The following is a 14,213-nucleotide window of genomic DNA, read 5'->3' on the forward strand; positions in this document are numbered from 1 at the left end:
AAAAAGTGAAAAAAAAATATATTAAAAAAAAAAAGAAAAAAATTCTCTCCTGCAAATGGCGAAATGGCATGACAAAGTGCAGGACTTCCATGTGTAAAATCCCAAGCGCAATCCCCAGCACTGTGTGTGTGTGTATGGACGTGCAGGCGTGCGTGCATGTGTGTGTCCATGTGTGTGAGTATGCATGATGCTCCAGTCCGTGTTCTTTCTCATTAGTAAATAAGTAATACAAAGAGAGACTGAATTTATATTACTAGAAGAATAATAACCAAAGACAATAAATATATATTCTAACGTACTCTCCAGTTCTTATGTCTCTTTTTTTAAACCAGTTTTATATTACGGGAGAGGTATGGAGGCAGGGCGGTCGAGAGAGAGACAGACCAATCAAAAGCAACACTCTAGAATACCTTGTGCCAGAGACTAATGCCTCTGTATACAAGTCCTATGATCTGATTGCTGAGCCACCTCTCAGCCGCTGATTTCTCCTGATTTTCTAACTCTGTAACATATATCTTTACTTCCTTAAATCTTATAAAGACATCAATGTAACCCTCCATTACATTTCCAAGAAGTTTTTTGTAATTACCTATAAGACTTCTATAGTCTCTTAGCCTTGAATTTCTCTTCTCTTGTTCCTCACTGACAGATTTCCACTGTAGCTTCATCCTGAAGTACTCATCACTATAAAAAAATAATAATGAAACTCCACCAAAAATGTATTTTAAAAATTGGATAAAAAAGTTAGCTGAGTTTTTCTAAAACACTTATCAAAGACTTTATACTAGTAATTGGATGTAAGTTTACAGACATAATTGTGACATCTTTGAAGCTATGAACTAAACAAAATGCAAAGGAAAAAGAAAATAGCTGTATATAGGTTACAAACTGTGTTGCAACTCCTAGGCTAATTTTAGGGATGATTTTAGGAAAACATTCACTTTAATCTTATATCATATTTATATTTATGCTACACATTAGATATTTTAACCACTACTATTTCTGAATATAAACCTACGTAATTTTTTTAAATGTGACATAAAACTTCCATTTTTCAATTCCCTTACTGAAGATACTTGTCTATTTGGAAATGTCTTAGGCTGGTGAAAATGTTTAAAAGAAGAGATTATCTGGAAGTTTGACTATGCACACAATGATTAAGCAAACTTTATTTCAAATCAAAGGTTAAACACTAACACCTGGGGCAAGAAATACAATTCTAAAGTTGATATGTTTCTTTTTAAGTCAGAAATTACTTAAAAATAGAATCCCTGTTCCAAAAAGACTACGTTACAAGAGCACCAAGTAATTAACCTAAAAAACATATACTTATGAATCATTCTTATAATTTCATAATAAATTATAAAAGCAATCAAGATAGCTTTGAAATTTTTCTAGTAATCTTTCAAGTATCCAAAATAAGAAAATTTATATAATAGAATTATTTTATCATCTCTTTTTACATACCAACATAACTGCAATGAGATCCTACTAATAAGTGCTTCTTATTAGTACTTTTTAAAATTTCTTTATTGGGGATTAATGTTTTACATTCAACAGTAAATACAATAGTTTGTACATACATAACATTTCCCAGTTTTCCATATAACAATACAACCCACACTGGTCCTAAAATAGGTACTTTTAATATTTAAATTAAAAACAGAAATAAATGTATTTTCCTATATGCTAGTCTATTTCAAATCTTCATCTAAAATCCCTATACTACTGTATACGGATGAGTTAAATTTCTTTTGAAAAACACAGAGAAGACCATCACTTACGTTTTTTGTTTTTGTAATAGAGTTCTTTCCTCCTTGGTACTGTCCCAAGGAAAATAGCCCAAGAGAAATTTCCATGCTTGCTTTCTCAACACATGACTAAGTCCCTGAAGGAAACATGCATATTAGACTCAGAAAAAGAAGCTATGCATTAAGTTTACAAAACTTGCATATAAATAAACTGGAATATCTAAGAGAGAGTTTTATACGTAAGTACCGTCTACTTTTTAACTTTTAAGACTGACAATAATGGTAGTTGCCAAAAAGTTTTAACAATGTGGAGTAGACTGGATAGCATATACAGGGACTAATTATTCTTTCTCAGCTCAATAATTACAGGGTGAAGCAACTACTACTGGAATATATGTCTCCTTTATAAAACTTCAAATAAGAATATCTTCCCCAAGCTGGGGAGGTAGCATAATGGTTATGGAAATGATTTTCATGCTTGAGGCTCTGAGGTCCCAGGTTCAATCTCCAGCACCACCACAAACCAAAGTTGAGCAGTACTCTGGTCTCTTTCACTGAATTAATACATTAAATATTAATGGGGGGAGAGAAAGAGCTATAGCCATTTCTTTGAATTTAAAAATAAATGGTACCCCCCCCCAATTCTCAAGGACAACAGAAATGAATGCCACACTCATTACAGAAATTTCCAAAAGGAAGTTCATTTTTCTTCTGCCTCACTGAGAAAGAAAACCTCAATAGCGAGTTTACAATACAAACCATATATACATATATATACACACCCCTCTAAATATCATCTGCTTCATATTCTCTACATTTAAAATTCTTCCTTCAGAATCAATGTTCTTAGTCCATTCTTCTAGTGATACTGGCTCTCTTCTTTGTACAACTGGTCTTTCTCCCAAATCAATCTAAAACAAGATAAGCAATCAGAAGTACAGCTTTAACTGGTAGAATACCATCTGAGTATATGGCAACTCAACAGCAGTCTAAGAGGTTCGCCACAGGCAGTGTTCGGTTTGCATGCATGAGGTCCCAAATTCAACCCCCTGACGTCACAGGTGCCAGTGATGTTCTTGTTCTTGCCTTGCATTTATGTTAAAAAATAAAAATAAGCCTTTTTTTTTAGTATTTATCTATTCATTCCCTTTTGTTGCCCTCGTTGTTTTATTGTTGTTGTTATTGATGTCATTGTTGTTGGATAGGACAGAGAGAAATGGAAAGAAGAGGTAAAGATAAGAGGGGGAGAGAAAGAGAGACACCTGCAGACCTGCTGCACTGCTTGTAAAGCAACCCCCTGCAGGTGGGGGGGGGGGGGTTTGAACCAGGATCCTTATGGTCCTTGTACTTTGTGCCACCTGTGTTTAATCCGCTGCGCTACCACTCGACTCCCCAAAATAAATCTTTTTAAAAAGGAAATTAAAACTAAAACACTACTACTCATACATGATTTGTAACATTTCCAAGGTGTTCTCTATTTTCCAAGGTTTAGTTTCTGAACTTTAGTTGTTAAGATCCCGTATATTTTTTCCTCCTGCTAAACATACAAATAACTGATTTATAAATTTAGAAAGAGAAAAACATTTACTATTTTGGATTTCAATTACACAAATACAAAATATTCAACATGTAAATTCTGTAAGATATTTTTCAAACTAAATGATATGCAATGTTACTAAAAAAGAGTATTATTCCATTTATCGTATTCTAAAATTAGCTTTTCTTCTCAACTAAAATTTGTAGCTCTCAAAACTGATTCATGATCCATTAACTCCACTTGGCATTTCCTACAGTCTTTTATCCAATTAACAGATGTTGGTAATTTAAAAATACCATTTACAAGATAAGCCCTTTAATTAAGTACTACAATTTAGATATTTATAATTTTCTAACTATGTGCAGCTTAGAATTGTAGCAAATTCAAAAGTCTTGTTGAGCATCTATTTTAAAAAATGCCACAATTTAGGGCTAAAATCAACCTTTAAAAAAAAAAAAAGGAAAGGGAGGAAAGGGGGGGAGGGAAGGGAAATGAAGGAAGGACTCAGGTCCCAGGTGGTGGCGCACCTGGTTAAGCACACGTATTATTACCAAATGCAAGGAGCCCCCACTCCCCACCTGCAGGGGTTCCACTTCACAAGTGGTAAAACAGATGTACAGGTGTCTTATCTTTCTCTCCCTCTCTCTATCTCCCTGTACTCTCTCAATTTCTCTGTATCCTATCTAATAAAAATTAGAAAAGAAAAAAGAAAGAGAGATAGATAGATAACTCACTTGAGAAGCAAAGTTCTAAGAAGATATCCTAAGTTGTCTCTAGTACCTACTAAGAAACAAAGCAGAAGCAGAACTCTAGGCAATTTTCATTCACTGCTATGCACTCAGTGAGCTACTATCAAAGGACAAAGTCAGGAAGATAGTACACTATCAAAGGACAAAGTCAGGAAGATAGTACAGTGGTAACACACCAGACTTTCATTCCTGAGGCCCCTCAGGCCCCAGATTCAATTCCAGGCACCACCAAATTCTAGAGTGTTACAAAATTCTGGTGTCTGTCTCTACTCAAAGATAAATATATCCATAAATCTTTTTTTCAAAGAATTATTATTAAGAAATAACAAAAAAAAAAAAAAGAGAGAGACAACATCAATGAAGAGAGAACAGTTGCGGTTGACGAAGAACAAACCAAGGTGGCAGAACAAGCATATGGTATTAGACATACTGGTCAGTATAAAGTTTTAAGAACAGATTAGAAGAGGCAGACACAACCAAAATTGAGTTTCTATTCCCATAGCATTTGGCATCCACTTAAGAGAAATTTCTGGCCCAGGATGTAGCTATGTGGTAAGAAAGATGGTTTGCACATGTGAGACACTGGGTTTGGTTATCAGCATACACAAAAATCCTGTTAAATTACAATATAATAGCAACATTAATGGGCAGGGGTAGATAGCATAATGGTTATGCAAAGAGACTCTCATGCCTGAGGCTCTGAAGTCCCAGGTTCAATCCCCCGCACCACCATAAGCCAGAGCTGAGCAGTGCTGGTAAAAATAATTTTAAAATAATAATAATAATATAAAAATAATAATAATAATAGCAACATTAATGTAAATGTCTACTCACCCTTGTGATGACTTCAAATCCTGGCTCTTCTTGTTGATTTATCTTTAAACCTGGAATGGCATCACTAAGAAAATCTGCCATTTCTGAAGGTGGTCGTTGATGTGTAGAGGAATCATTGCCTCTTAAACTATCAAAAATGTAGTTTGTGACTTTGGAAAATCCTACCATGGTTGCCGTATAAGGATCCTTTTTAATTTTCTATATAGCAGAATAAAAATAATAATATGATTAATTCAAATAAAGAATCTTGGGACCAACAACAAAAAAAAAGTTTTTTATTTTTAAAGAGGGGAAATCAGAACTAACAGATTAGTCTACGATTATCTTAAAATTTACTTCAGTGAAGAAAAATTTTAATTTTCTAAGTCAATCTTCATTTTCTTAAGTAGTACATTTAATGGCAAGTCATACTAATGATTGAATTGCAGACAAATGATTTGCAGGCTTCATCCAATCTGCGTACTGGGCTGTCAGAAAAGTCATGACACATTTTTACATAGAAAAATGTGTCATGACTTTTCTGACAGCCCAATACATCAGAAATATGTGCAGTGCTTACTTTCCATTGGTGAACAGCCCACAACAGCTTTCTTCTGTCAGGCAGTCCTGCCTTCACAGACACACACCAAAAAAAAAAAAAAAAATTGCTTCAAGTGTGCAGTACCACACTGGCCTAACACAAAATATCTGATAGCTAAGTAAAAGCTATTTAAATGTAAACTTACACTATAGCGAAATTATCTAGTGAACTAATCATTGTAACAAGAGTAATCTGTTCTGGACAGTCCTGTCCTGAAAATCAGAAAGAACTTTCTACTGTTAGAATTTGCTTCTAGGAGCGAGGGTAGGTAGCATAATGTTTATGCAAAGACTTTCATGCCTTAGGCCCCAAAATCCTAGGTTCAATCCCCTGCAGGACCATAAGCCAGAGCTGAGCAGTGTTCTGGTCAAAAAAAAAAAAGAGAGAGAAAAAAATTGCTTCTAAATCTCAAACTGCATGCTTACTCATATTTAATGTTAGTTACCTATTAGCGGTCTATCTTTAATATAATTATTTTCATAGAAAAAAAAGCTGTTCCTTCCCTTTTAATTTTAATCAACATTTAGTTTCTTGTTCCCTTCCCTCATAAGTGCATATCTGGGACAATATGCACTCAAATATTTATTAAATAAGAGAGTAAATGGATAAACCATTTCATTACACAGAAATCTAAATGAAAAATAACTATTTTTACCTATGCTAAGTGTACATTTTTAGCAAAAGTATACTCAAATACTTGATTTTTTTAACATTTTATGTTTTATGATAGAGGCAGAAATAGAAGGAGGGAGAGGGAGAAAGAGATAGCTGCAGCCTGCTTCACTGTTTATAAAGCTCCCCCTCTACAAGTGAGGTCAAGTATTTTAAGTGAACTGTCAAAAAAGACCCAGTTAACCAATAAAAATTGTGGTAGCAAAAATCTACTATTGTCCAACTTCAATATTAAAATGGAGGGGGAATTTATGTTCAGAGTAACAGTACCTAAGGAAAACAAAGCTCTGGAATTTTAGAAACTATATGAAACATCATTATTTCCAAACTTTACAGAAAATAATTCTATAGTCCACAAATATAGAAACACTCTCCTATTCCACTTATCTGACAAACTAAGAGGTGAGAGAGATAAAATAATAAAGTCAGATTAACAGATAAGTATAAGATTGATTTAAGAAACATACCTGTATTAAACCATATGCTGGCTCATCAAGAAGATTTTCAAAAGATTGTGAAAGGCTCTTATTCTGACAATTCACAAGAAGTATTCTTTTATCCTGTGGAGATCTATAATAAAAAGAAGGAATTTGTAGCAAATGCTGACACAGCACATCAAACACTACATAAATAATTATCCATTCACAATTACCTTTTCATAACAGTAACAAAAACCTTAAGTGTCCAATTCTAGAACTGCTTGAAATAAATATAACATTAGCAAATATCTAGTAAATATAGTAAATAAATTCTAAAGCAACACAAAATATTAAATGAACAAACATAAAAAGGCTAACATGCAATTTTTACTTCAAGTAAAGTCAGGTGGGCTAAGTTATAATGAACCCAAATGCTTATCTAGAATTAAAGAGGGGAGCCAAGTGGTGGCACATCTGATTAAGTTCACACATTACAGTGCACAAGGCTCCAGGTTCAAGACCCTGGTGCCCACCTGCAGGGAGGAAAACCTCACAAGTGGTAAAGCAGGCCTGCAGGTGTCTCTCTTTCCCTCTCTATCTTCCTTCTCAATCTCTGACTCAATTATCCAATAATAAATAAAGGGATTTAAAAATAAAAGGATTAAGGAGGGAAAAAATCTTACTAACATACCTATGACCAAAAATATTTTAATTCAAAACACTTTGAGATTCTTCAGTTTGATTGTCCAGGGAGGTGGTGCAGTGAATAAAGCACTGGACTCTAAAACATGAGGTCTCAAGTTTGATCTCCAGCAGCACACGTACCAGAGTGATGTCCAGTAGTTACTTTCTCTATATATCTTTCTCATTAATAAATTAAAAAAAAAAAATTCGTGGTCCGGGAGATGGCACAGTGGCTAAGGCACTAGACTCTCAAGCATGAGGTCCCAAGTTCAATCCCTGGCAGCACATGCACCAGAGTGATGTAGGGTTCTTTCTATATCTTTCTCATGAATAAATAAATAAAATCTTAAACAAAAAAAATTCTACAGTTTGTGTAGTATATACACTAAACAAAAATACTCTATTTTGAAATGTTTCTAGCTTCACTCCACAGCTTGGGTGGACTGCCATACAATATGTTAAAATAGTAAAAATGTTAAAAATCACAAGATACTTAAGAGATGCAATTTTAGTGGTAAAAATGTGTTTCACATGTAACTGGTTCAATCCCCAACACACACACACACACACACTACAACAAAGATCATTAATTATGCAAGCCTTAATTGTTAGCATACATGTGGAAATACTCAACAAGTTTATGATACATAGTACTGGTTGTACTATGTTTTTCTGGCTTATTAAATTCAAGGAAGCCTTTTTATGCATTTCTTAACAACTATGGAGCAAGTAAAATATATTCCAAAAGGACATTTAATTTAATCAGATGTATTATTCAATCTTTTTTCTATTCAGTAAGTTTTTTGACTTAGAAGTTGGTTGTAATAAATACTTTTCTGTAATAAGTCCACAAGTTTAAAATAAAAGTTAAATGCATTTATTTTGCTGCTATCTGCCTCTAGTTTATTATAAATGTTTGTGATAAGAACTTTAATAATAGTTATCTCTTCTCAATTCTAGCAAAACAGGATACAACCCCGATGCTACAGGGGATATAAAATCCAAAACAAGATCTTATTCTTAATAGAAACAGCACTCAATCTTCAGAGACAATAGTAGCTTAACGTGCTTCTTGGCTTTTTTAAAAGCTAAAGTTTGAGTCACTTCAAGTGGGCGAAAAATATTAACTTAAAAGCTTATTTTTTTATTAAGCATCATTTTTTCTGAAGACTTTCTGGAGTTGTGTTTATATGAAAACCAACAGGTTATCACAAGGTATTTAACAATTTGGCCAGTTTTTGAATGTAGCAGCAGAAAAAGAAAACTAAAATAGAACAATTTTCTCCTAGGATAGTGCTGCTGGTAATAATAAATTGCCAGATTATTTCTTGAAAAGAAATAAAAATGGTCATAAACTGAAAACACTGACTCTGCATGTAGAAAGTGAGCAGTTATGTAGTCTTTAGCTCCATGGACTCAGAGAACTATGATGACAATCTGAAATTATCATCACTAAGTCAAAAATGGGATGAAAAAAATGTCCACCTAACAAGCAATCCTAAATTTTTTTTTCCTAAGCAAACATTTTTATTCTTTTTTAAAAAAGGAAGCATGTTGGGGTCGGGCGGTAGTGCAACAGGTTAAGCGCACGTGGCACAAAGCCCAAGGACCAGCATAAGGACCCAGGTTCAAGCCCCCGGCTCCCCACCTGCAGGGGAGTTGCTTCACAGGCGGTGAAGCAGGTCTGCAGGTGTCTTTCTCTCCCCATCTTCCCCTTCTTTCTCCATTTCTCTCTGTCCTATCCAACAACGAACTACATCAACACCAACAATAATATCCACAAGGCTACAACAAGGGCAAAAAAAGGGGGGGGGGATGGCCTCCAGGAGCAGTGGATTCATGATGTAGGCACTAAGCCCCAGCAATAACCCTGGAGGTAAATAAATAAATAAAGGAAGGAAGCATTTTATTCCTATTTAGTGCTCTGTAATGAAGAACTAGGGGAAAACTATAGAAGAGAGAGGGCGCAGTAGCCCATAGGGTTAAGTGCACGTGGCGCAAAGCACAAGGACTAGAGTAAGGAACCCGGTTCGAGCCCCTGGCTCCTCACCTACAGGGGAGCCCCTTCACAGGCGGTGAAGCAGGTCTGTGTCTTTCTCTCCCCCTGTCTTCCCTTCCTCTCTCCATTTCTCTCTGTCCTATCCAACAATAACAACATCAATAAAAACAACAAAGGCAACAAAAGGGCAAATAAATATAATCAAAAAATTTTTTAAAAAAAGAAGAAATAGAAGAGAGAAATTTAAGGCCTGCTTTTCCTAAAAGGAAACCAACTAACATTTTAAATATCAAAGGACAAGGAGTACATCACTAGACAACCTCAACAAAGGAGGTTTACATTCCAGAGATTATCACAATGTCTCTACCCACTGTCAGATTACTACACTAATTTAGTCTGGTAAATTTAAATACTGCAAATATTGCACGAATCAAGGGACTATTATGTATTTGGGGAAGATAATGTCTCATGACATTACTCAAGACTTTCGAACTAATTACAGCAATCAAGTAAAAGTTTTTATCTAGTTTTCAAAAATTCTACTAGGGCTACTCAAGATTTAAGGAAAATTATCTTTTTATCACATCTATAGATGCATGTCTATTGAATATTCAAAAATCTTTCCTATTTTAGAGTGAGTCTCTCCCAAAGACCTCAGAATAAACTCAGTAACTATAATAGTTGAACAACATTATTACTGAGATCCAGACAGAACTTTTATACTGCTACTAAAAATGACCAATGTAAAAATCTCAATTATAAAAAAAAAAAAATTACAGGCCAAGGAGATAGCATAGTGGTTATGCAAAAAATTTCATGGCACAAGTCCTATAAGTCTGAAATTCAATTCCTGACACCACCATATGCTAGAGCTGAGCAGTGTTCTGATTATAAAAGTAATAAAAATATTACAAGGAGGGAGTCCAGTGGTAGCACAGCAGGTTAAGCGCATGTGGTGTAAGGCTCCTAGTCGAGCCCCCGGCTCCCTAACTACAGGGGAGTCGCTTCACAGGCCGTGAAGCAGGTCTATAGGTGTCTCTCTTTCTCTCCCCCTCTCTGTCTTCCCCTGCTCTCTCCATTTCTCTCTGTCCTATCCAATGACAACAGCAACAACAACTACAACAATAAGGCAACAAAAGGAAACAAATATTAAATATATATATATATATATATATGTATGTATTACAAGGGATATCAACCAAAACCAGCAAATAAAAAATAGTAGAGTATTTCCAACAAAACTATTTACCTATATGGAGGTTATGTATGTAAGTATATACATAAGAAAATAAAATGAAGTTCTAGAACTTAATCTCATAAATGGGGGCTGGTGGTTACGCCACCTGGTTAAGTGTACATGTTACAATGTGCAAGGACCTGGGTTCAAGCCTCTGGTCCCCACCTGCAGGGGAAAACTTTTAGAGTGGTAAAGCAGTGCTGCTGGTCTCTCTTTCTCTTTATCTCTCTCTCTCCATCACCCGTCTCCTCTTGATTTCTGGCTGTCTCTACCCAATAAATAATTTTTTTTTTAATCTCATAAATGGGGGGGAGTCGGGCTGTAGTGCTGCGGGTTAAGTGCAGGTGGCGCAAAGCACAAGGATCGGCATAAGGATCCCGGTTCGAACCCCGGCTCCCCACCTGCAGGGGAGTTGCTTCACAGGCGGTGAAGCAGGTCTGCAGGTGTCTATCTTTCTCTCCTCCTCTCTGTCTTCCCCTCCTCTCTCCATTTCTCTATGTCCTATCCAACAACGACAACAACAATAACTACAACAATAAAAAAACAACAAGGGCAACAAAAGGGAATAAATAAAATAAAAATTTAAAAAAATCTCATAAATGGTTAAAAGTATAATAATCCAATCAACCTGGCTTTTGGAGGTATATTTTACTTCTTGAATTGTTATGCATTAAGGTAAAGGGGGCTGAACAGGCAATGGCACACCTAGTAGAACACACTTGTTAAAATGTGTAAATTCAAGTTCCTCATCTCCAGTCCCCACCTGCAGGGGAGAAACTTCACAAACAACAAAGCAGTGCTGCAATTGTCTCTTTTTCTCTCTTCTTCTCCACTTTCCCTTTCCCACCTGGTATTTATCTCTACCCAAAAAATACTTTCTTCAAAAAAAAAAAAAAAAGGTAAAAAATGATCCATCCTACAAAACAATTTCATGAGACTAGTAACTTTCACACATCCTAGCAACCAACTTGATTCCAGAGAGATAAAAAGTATGACTCATTCTGTCATCCAAGTGATTTTTTATTATTATTATTTGAATATTTTATTTATTTATTAATGAGAAACATAGGAGGAGAGAGAAAGAGCCAGACATCACTCTGGTACATGTGCTGCCAGGATTCAACTCAGGACCTCATGCTTGAGAGTCCGATGCTTTATCTACTACGCCACCTCCCAGACCACCCAAGTGAATTTTTAACTGGTGTTAAATCAAAGGACATTAATGAGCATGATATGGCAACCTGTTTTTTCCAATAAATATGAAAATAATTTGAGAACTATTAAGTCTCAAGAAGCTTGTTTACTTTGTGCCTGGTGATCCAGTCGGTAGAACTGAAAAGGAACTCGGCATGACTGGCTCCATCTAATCTAATCTTTGGCCCACTCTTTTATTAAAATATAAATTACCATATATGTCAATAAATGCTTTCTCATTGTTGTAAGGTTGTCTGTCCCTAACACATCTGTAATTTCTCTTCATCTGTACAGAAAGGCCCTAAATACATTAGGGAGAATATTAGGGGACATTTTTTGACTTAGGTTAGTCAGATAAAAATACAGCGTGGTCCAATTGTTTTTTGGTTTTCAACTAAGGCGGCATGAAGGCATCTTAGTGAGGTTGCTTAAACCAAGGTGTTCCTGAACTACTCTTCCTTTTTTTCCCTACAACAATCTTTGACCACAAGGCACATAACTAAAATATTTTTGCTTAGAATAGCTGCTTCAGTGGCATGAAATGAGATCATCATAGCTGATAACTAAAATAAAAATTAGAGAACTTCCACCTCTTTGGACTTTAGCTTATTTAGGGATTCCATTTTAATTAGATCTTAGTTTAAAAGAACAAGGATTTTTAATATCTCAAGAATTAGGTACTGGGCCACTCAGGATGGGATGAAGTGGTTAGCTTACTAAATTTGAAAGCATGAGGTCTTAAATTTAATTCCTGGCATTACACGAGAGAGTGGTACTGTGGTTCTTGTTTCCTCGGTCCTCTCCATTAATAAATAAATTTTTAAAAAGAAATAGAATAATAGCAGATGACTCATAAATCTGAAATCTTTTAAAATAGGTGGGCAGCTATCTGATGTGTCTATATTCTACAATTGTAACTCAATATATAACCTCTGGTAGTCTATATGGTTCAGTGTAGTAGGATGTGTATTTTATGTTAAGAAAAACACAAAATTCTTTATTTTTATTTATTCCCTTTTGCTGCCCTTGTTGTTTCATTGTTGTAGTCATTATTGTTGTTATTGATGTCATCGTTGTTTGATAGAACAGAAAGAAATGGAGAGAGATGGGGAAGACAGAGAAGGGGAGAGAAAAGACACCCGCAAACCTGCTTCACTGCTTGTGAAGCGACTCCCTTGCAGGTGGGGAGCCAGAGGCTTGAACCCGGATCCTTCCGCCGGTCCTTGCACTTTGCGCCAACTGCGTTTAACCCGCCGCGCTACAGCCCGACTTCCAAAATTCTTATTTTCAACCTAGAGTAAAAGGGGTCTTGGAAGTAAAATACTTGATGTACTATTCTTAAACATTTCAGGTCAATCAAGGGAAACCTGTTCCCAATGTCACTGGGGAATACACAATATATTCAATAGAAACAACTGATGGTGGGTATGCAATTCTTGAAGGACTTACTTAACATGCTATATCCTGCTCCAAGTAGAGGCATGTCTCTAGCAGACCAAAAACTTAAGAACAAAGCAGAATAAGAGAAGGAAATCAAGTGTAGGAAGTTAAGTCTTGTCTGCTAGTTTTTTCCTCTAATAAGGCTGCTAATCATTTATGATCATATTCTGTTCTATTTTATCTTCTCTGGTTATCTCCTCTCAATAAAAAAAAATTATACAAAGACTTATACACTGAGTTGTAGTTTCACTAGGTGGGTATATACCCTGCTCACAGCCCAGGTTCGAGCCTTGGCCCCACATGGAAGGTGCTATGACACCTGATAAAGCTCTGGTACTCTAATCACTCTCCATCTCACTCTCTTACACACACACACACACCCTTCCAGCTCCATAAAGAACAAACCATTATCGTCATATGCTTTCATAATACTTTGTATCTCTTATTGACAGCATGTATTACTATTGAAATGTAACATTTATTTGCATAAGCATTATTTGTCTCAGAATAGTACAAATTCGGGAGTCCGGCGGCAGCGCAGCGGGTTAAGCGCATGTGGCGTGACCGGCGGAAGGATCCCGGTTGGAGCCCCCACCTGGAGAGAAGTCACTTCACAGGCGGTGAAGTAGGACTGCAGGTGTCTTTCTCTCTCCCTGTCTTCCCCTCTCTTTCCATTTCTCTCTGTCCTATCCAACAACAACGACATCAGTAACAACAATAATAATAACTACAACAATAAAAACAAGGGCAACAAAAGGGAATAAATACAAAAAAAAAAAGTACAAACTCCATGAAGGCAGGGGCCTTATCTTTTATCTATTTTTCCTATGCTGTAGGTCATAGTATATCCTCAAGTAAATAAGCAAGCAGGAATATCACCCCCATGGCTTCATGTTTCAAAATAAAAATATGCACCTGGAGACCAGGCGGTAGCGCAGCGGGCTACGTGCACGTGGCATAAAGCTCAAGGACCAGTGTAAGGATCCTGGTTGCCCCTGGCTCCCAACCTGCAGGGACGTTGCTTCACAGACGATGAAGCAGATCTGCAGATGTCTATCTTTCTCTCCCTGTCTTCCCCTCCTCTCTCGATTTCTCTGTCCTATCCAACAACAACATC

General features: G+C 36.0%; 1 protein-coding gene across 1 annotated transcript in view; it reads right to left on the minus strand.

The window, feature by feature from the left end:
* Window positions 1–14,213, minus strand: part of TBC1D15 (TBC1 domain family member 15) — a 79,189-nt gene that overhangs the window by 32,952 nt on the left and 32,024 nt on the right. Inside the window, exons 6-11 of the mRNA XM_060193520.1 lie at window positions 6,591–6,693; window positions 5,431–5,481; window positions 4,872–5,069; window positions 2,534–2,662; window positions 1,785–1,888; window positions 590–684 (exon numbers count right to left, since the gene is read on the minus strand). Of these exons, the coding sequence (XP_060049503.1) occupies window positions 590–684; window positions 1,785–1,888; window positions 2,534–2,662; window positions 4,872–5,069; window positions 5,431–5,481; window positions 6,591–6,693 (680 nt within the window). The remainder of the gene's footprint in view (window positions 1–589; window positions 685–1,784; window positions 1,889–2,533; window positions 2,663–4,871; window positions 5,070–5,430; window positions 5,482–6,590; window positions 6,694–14,213) is intronic.

The sequence above is a fragment of the Erinaceus europaeus genome, chromosome 7 (assembly GCF_950295315.1).
Source record: "Erinaceus europaeus chromosome 7, mEriEur2.1, whole genome shotgun sequence".
Taxonomy (NCBI): domain Eukaryota; kingdom Metazoa; phylum Chordata; class Mammalia; order Eulipotyphla; family Erinaceidae; genus Erinaceus; species Erinaceus europaeus.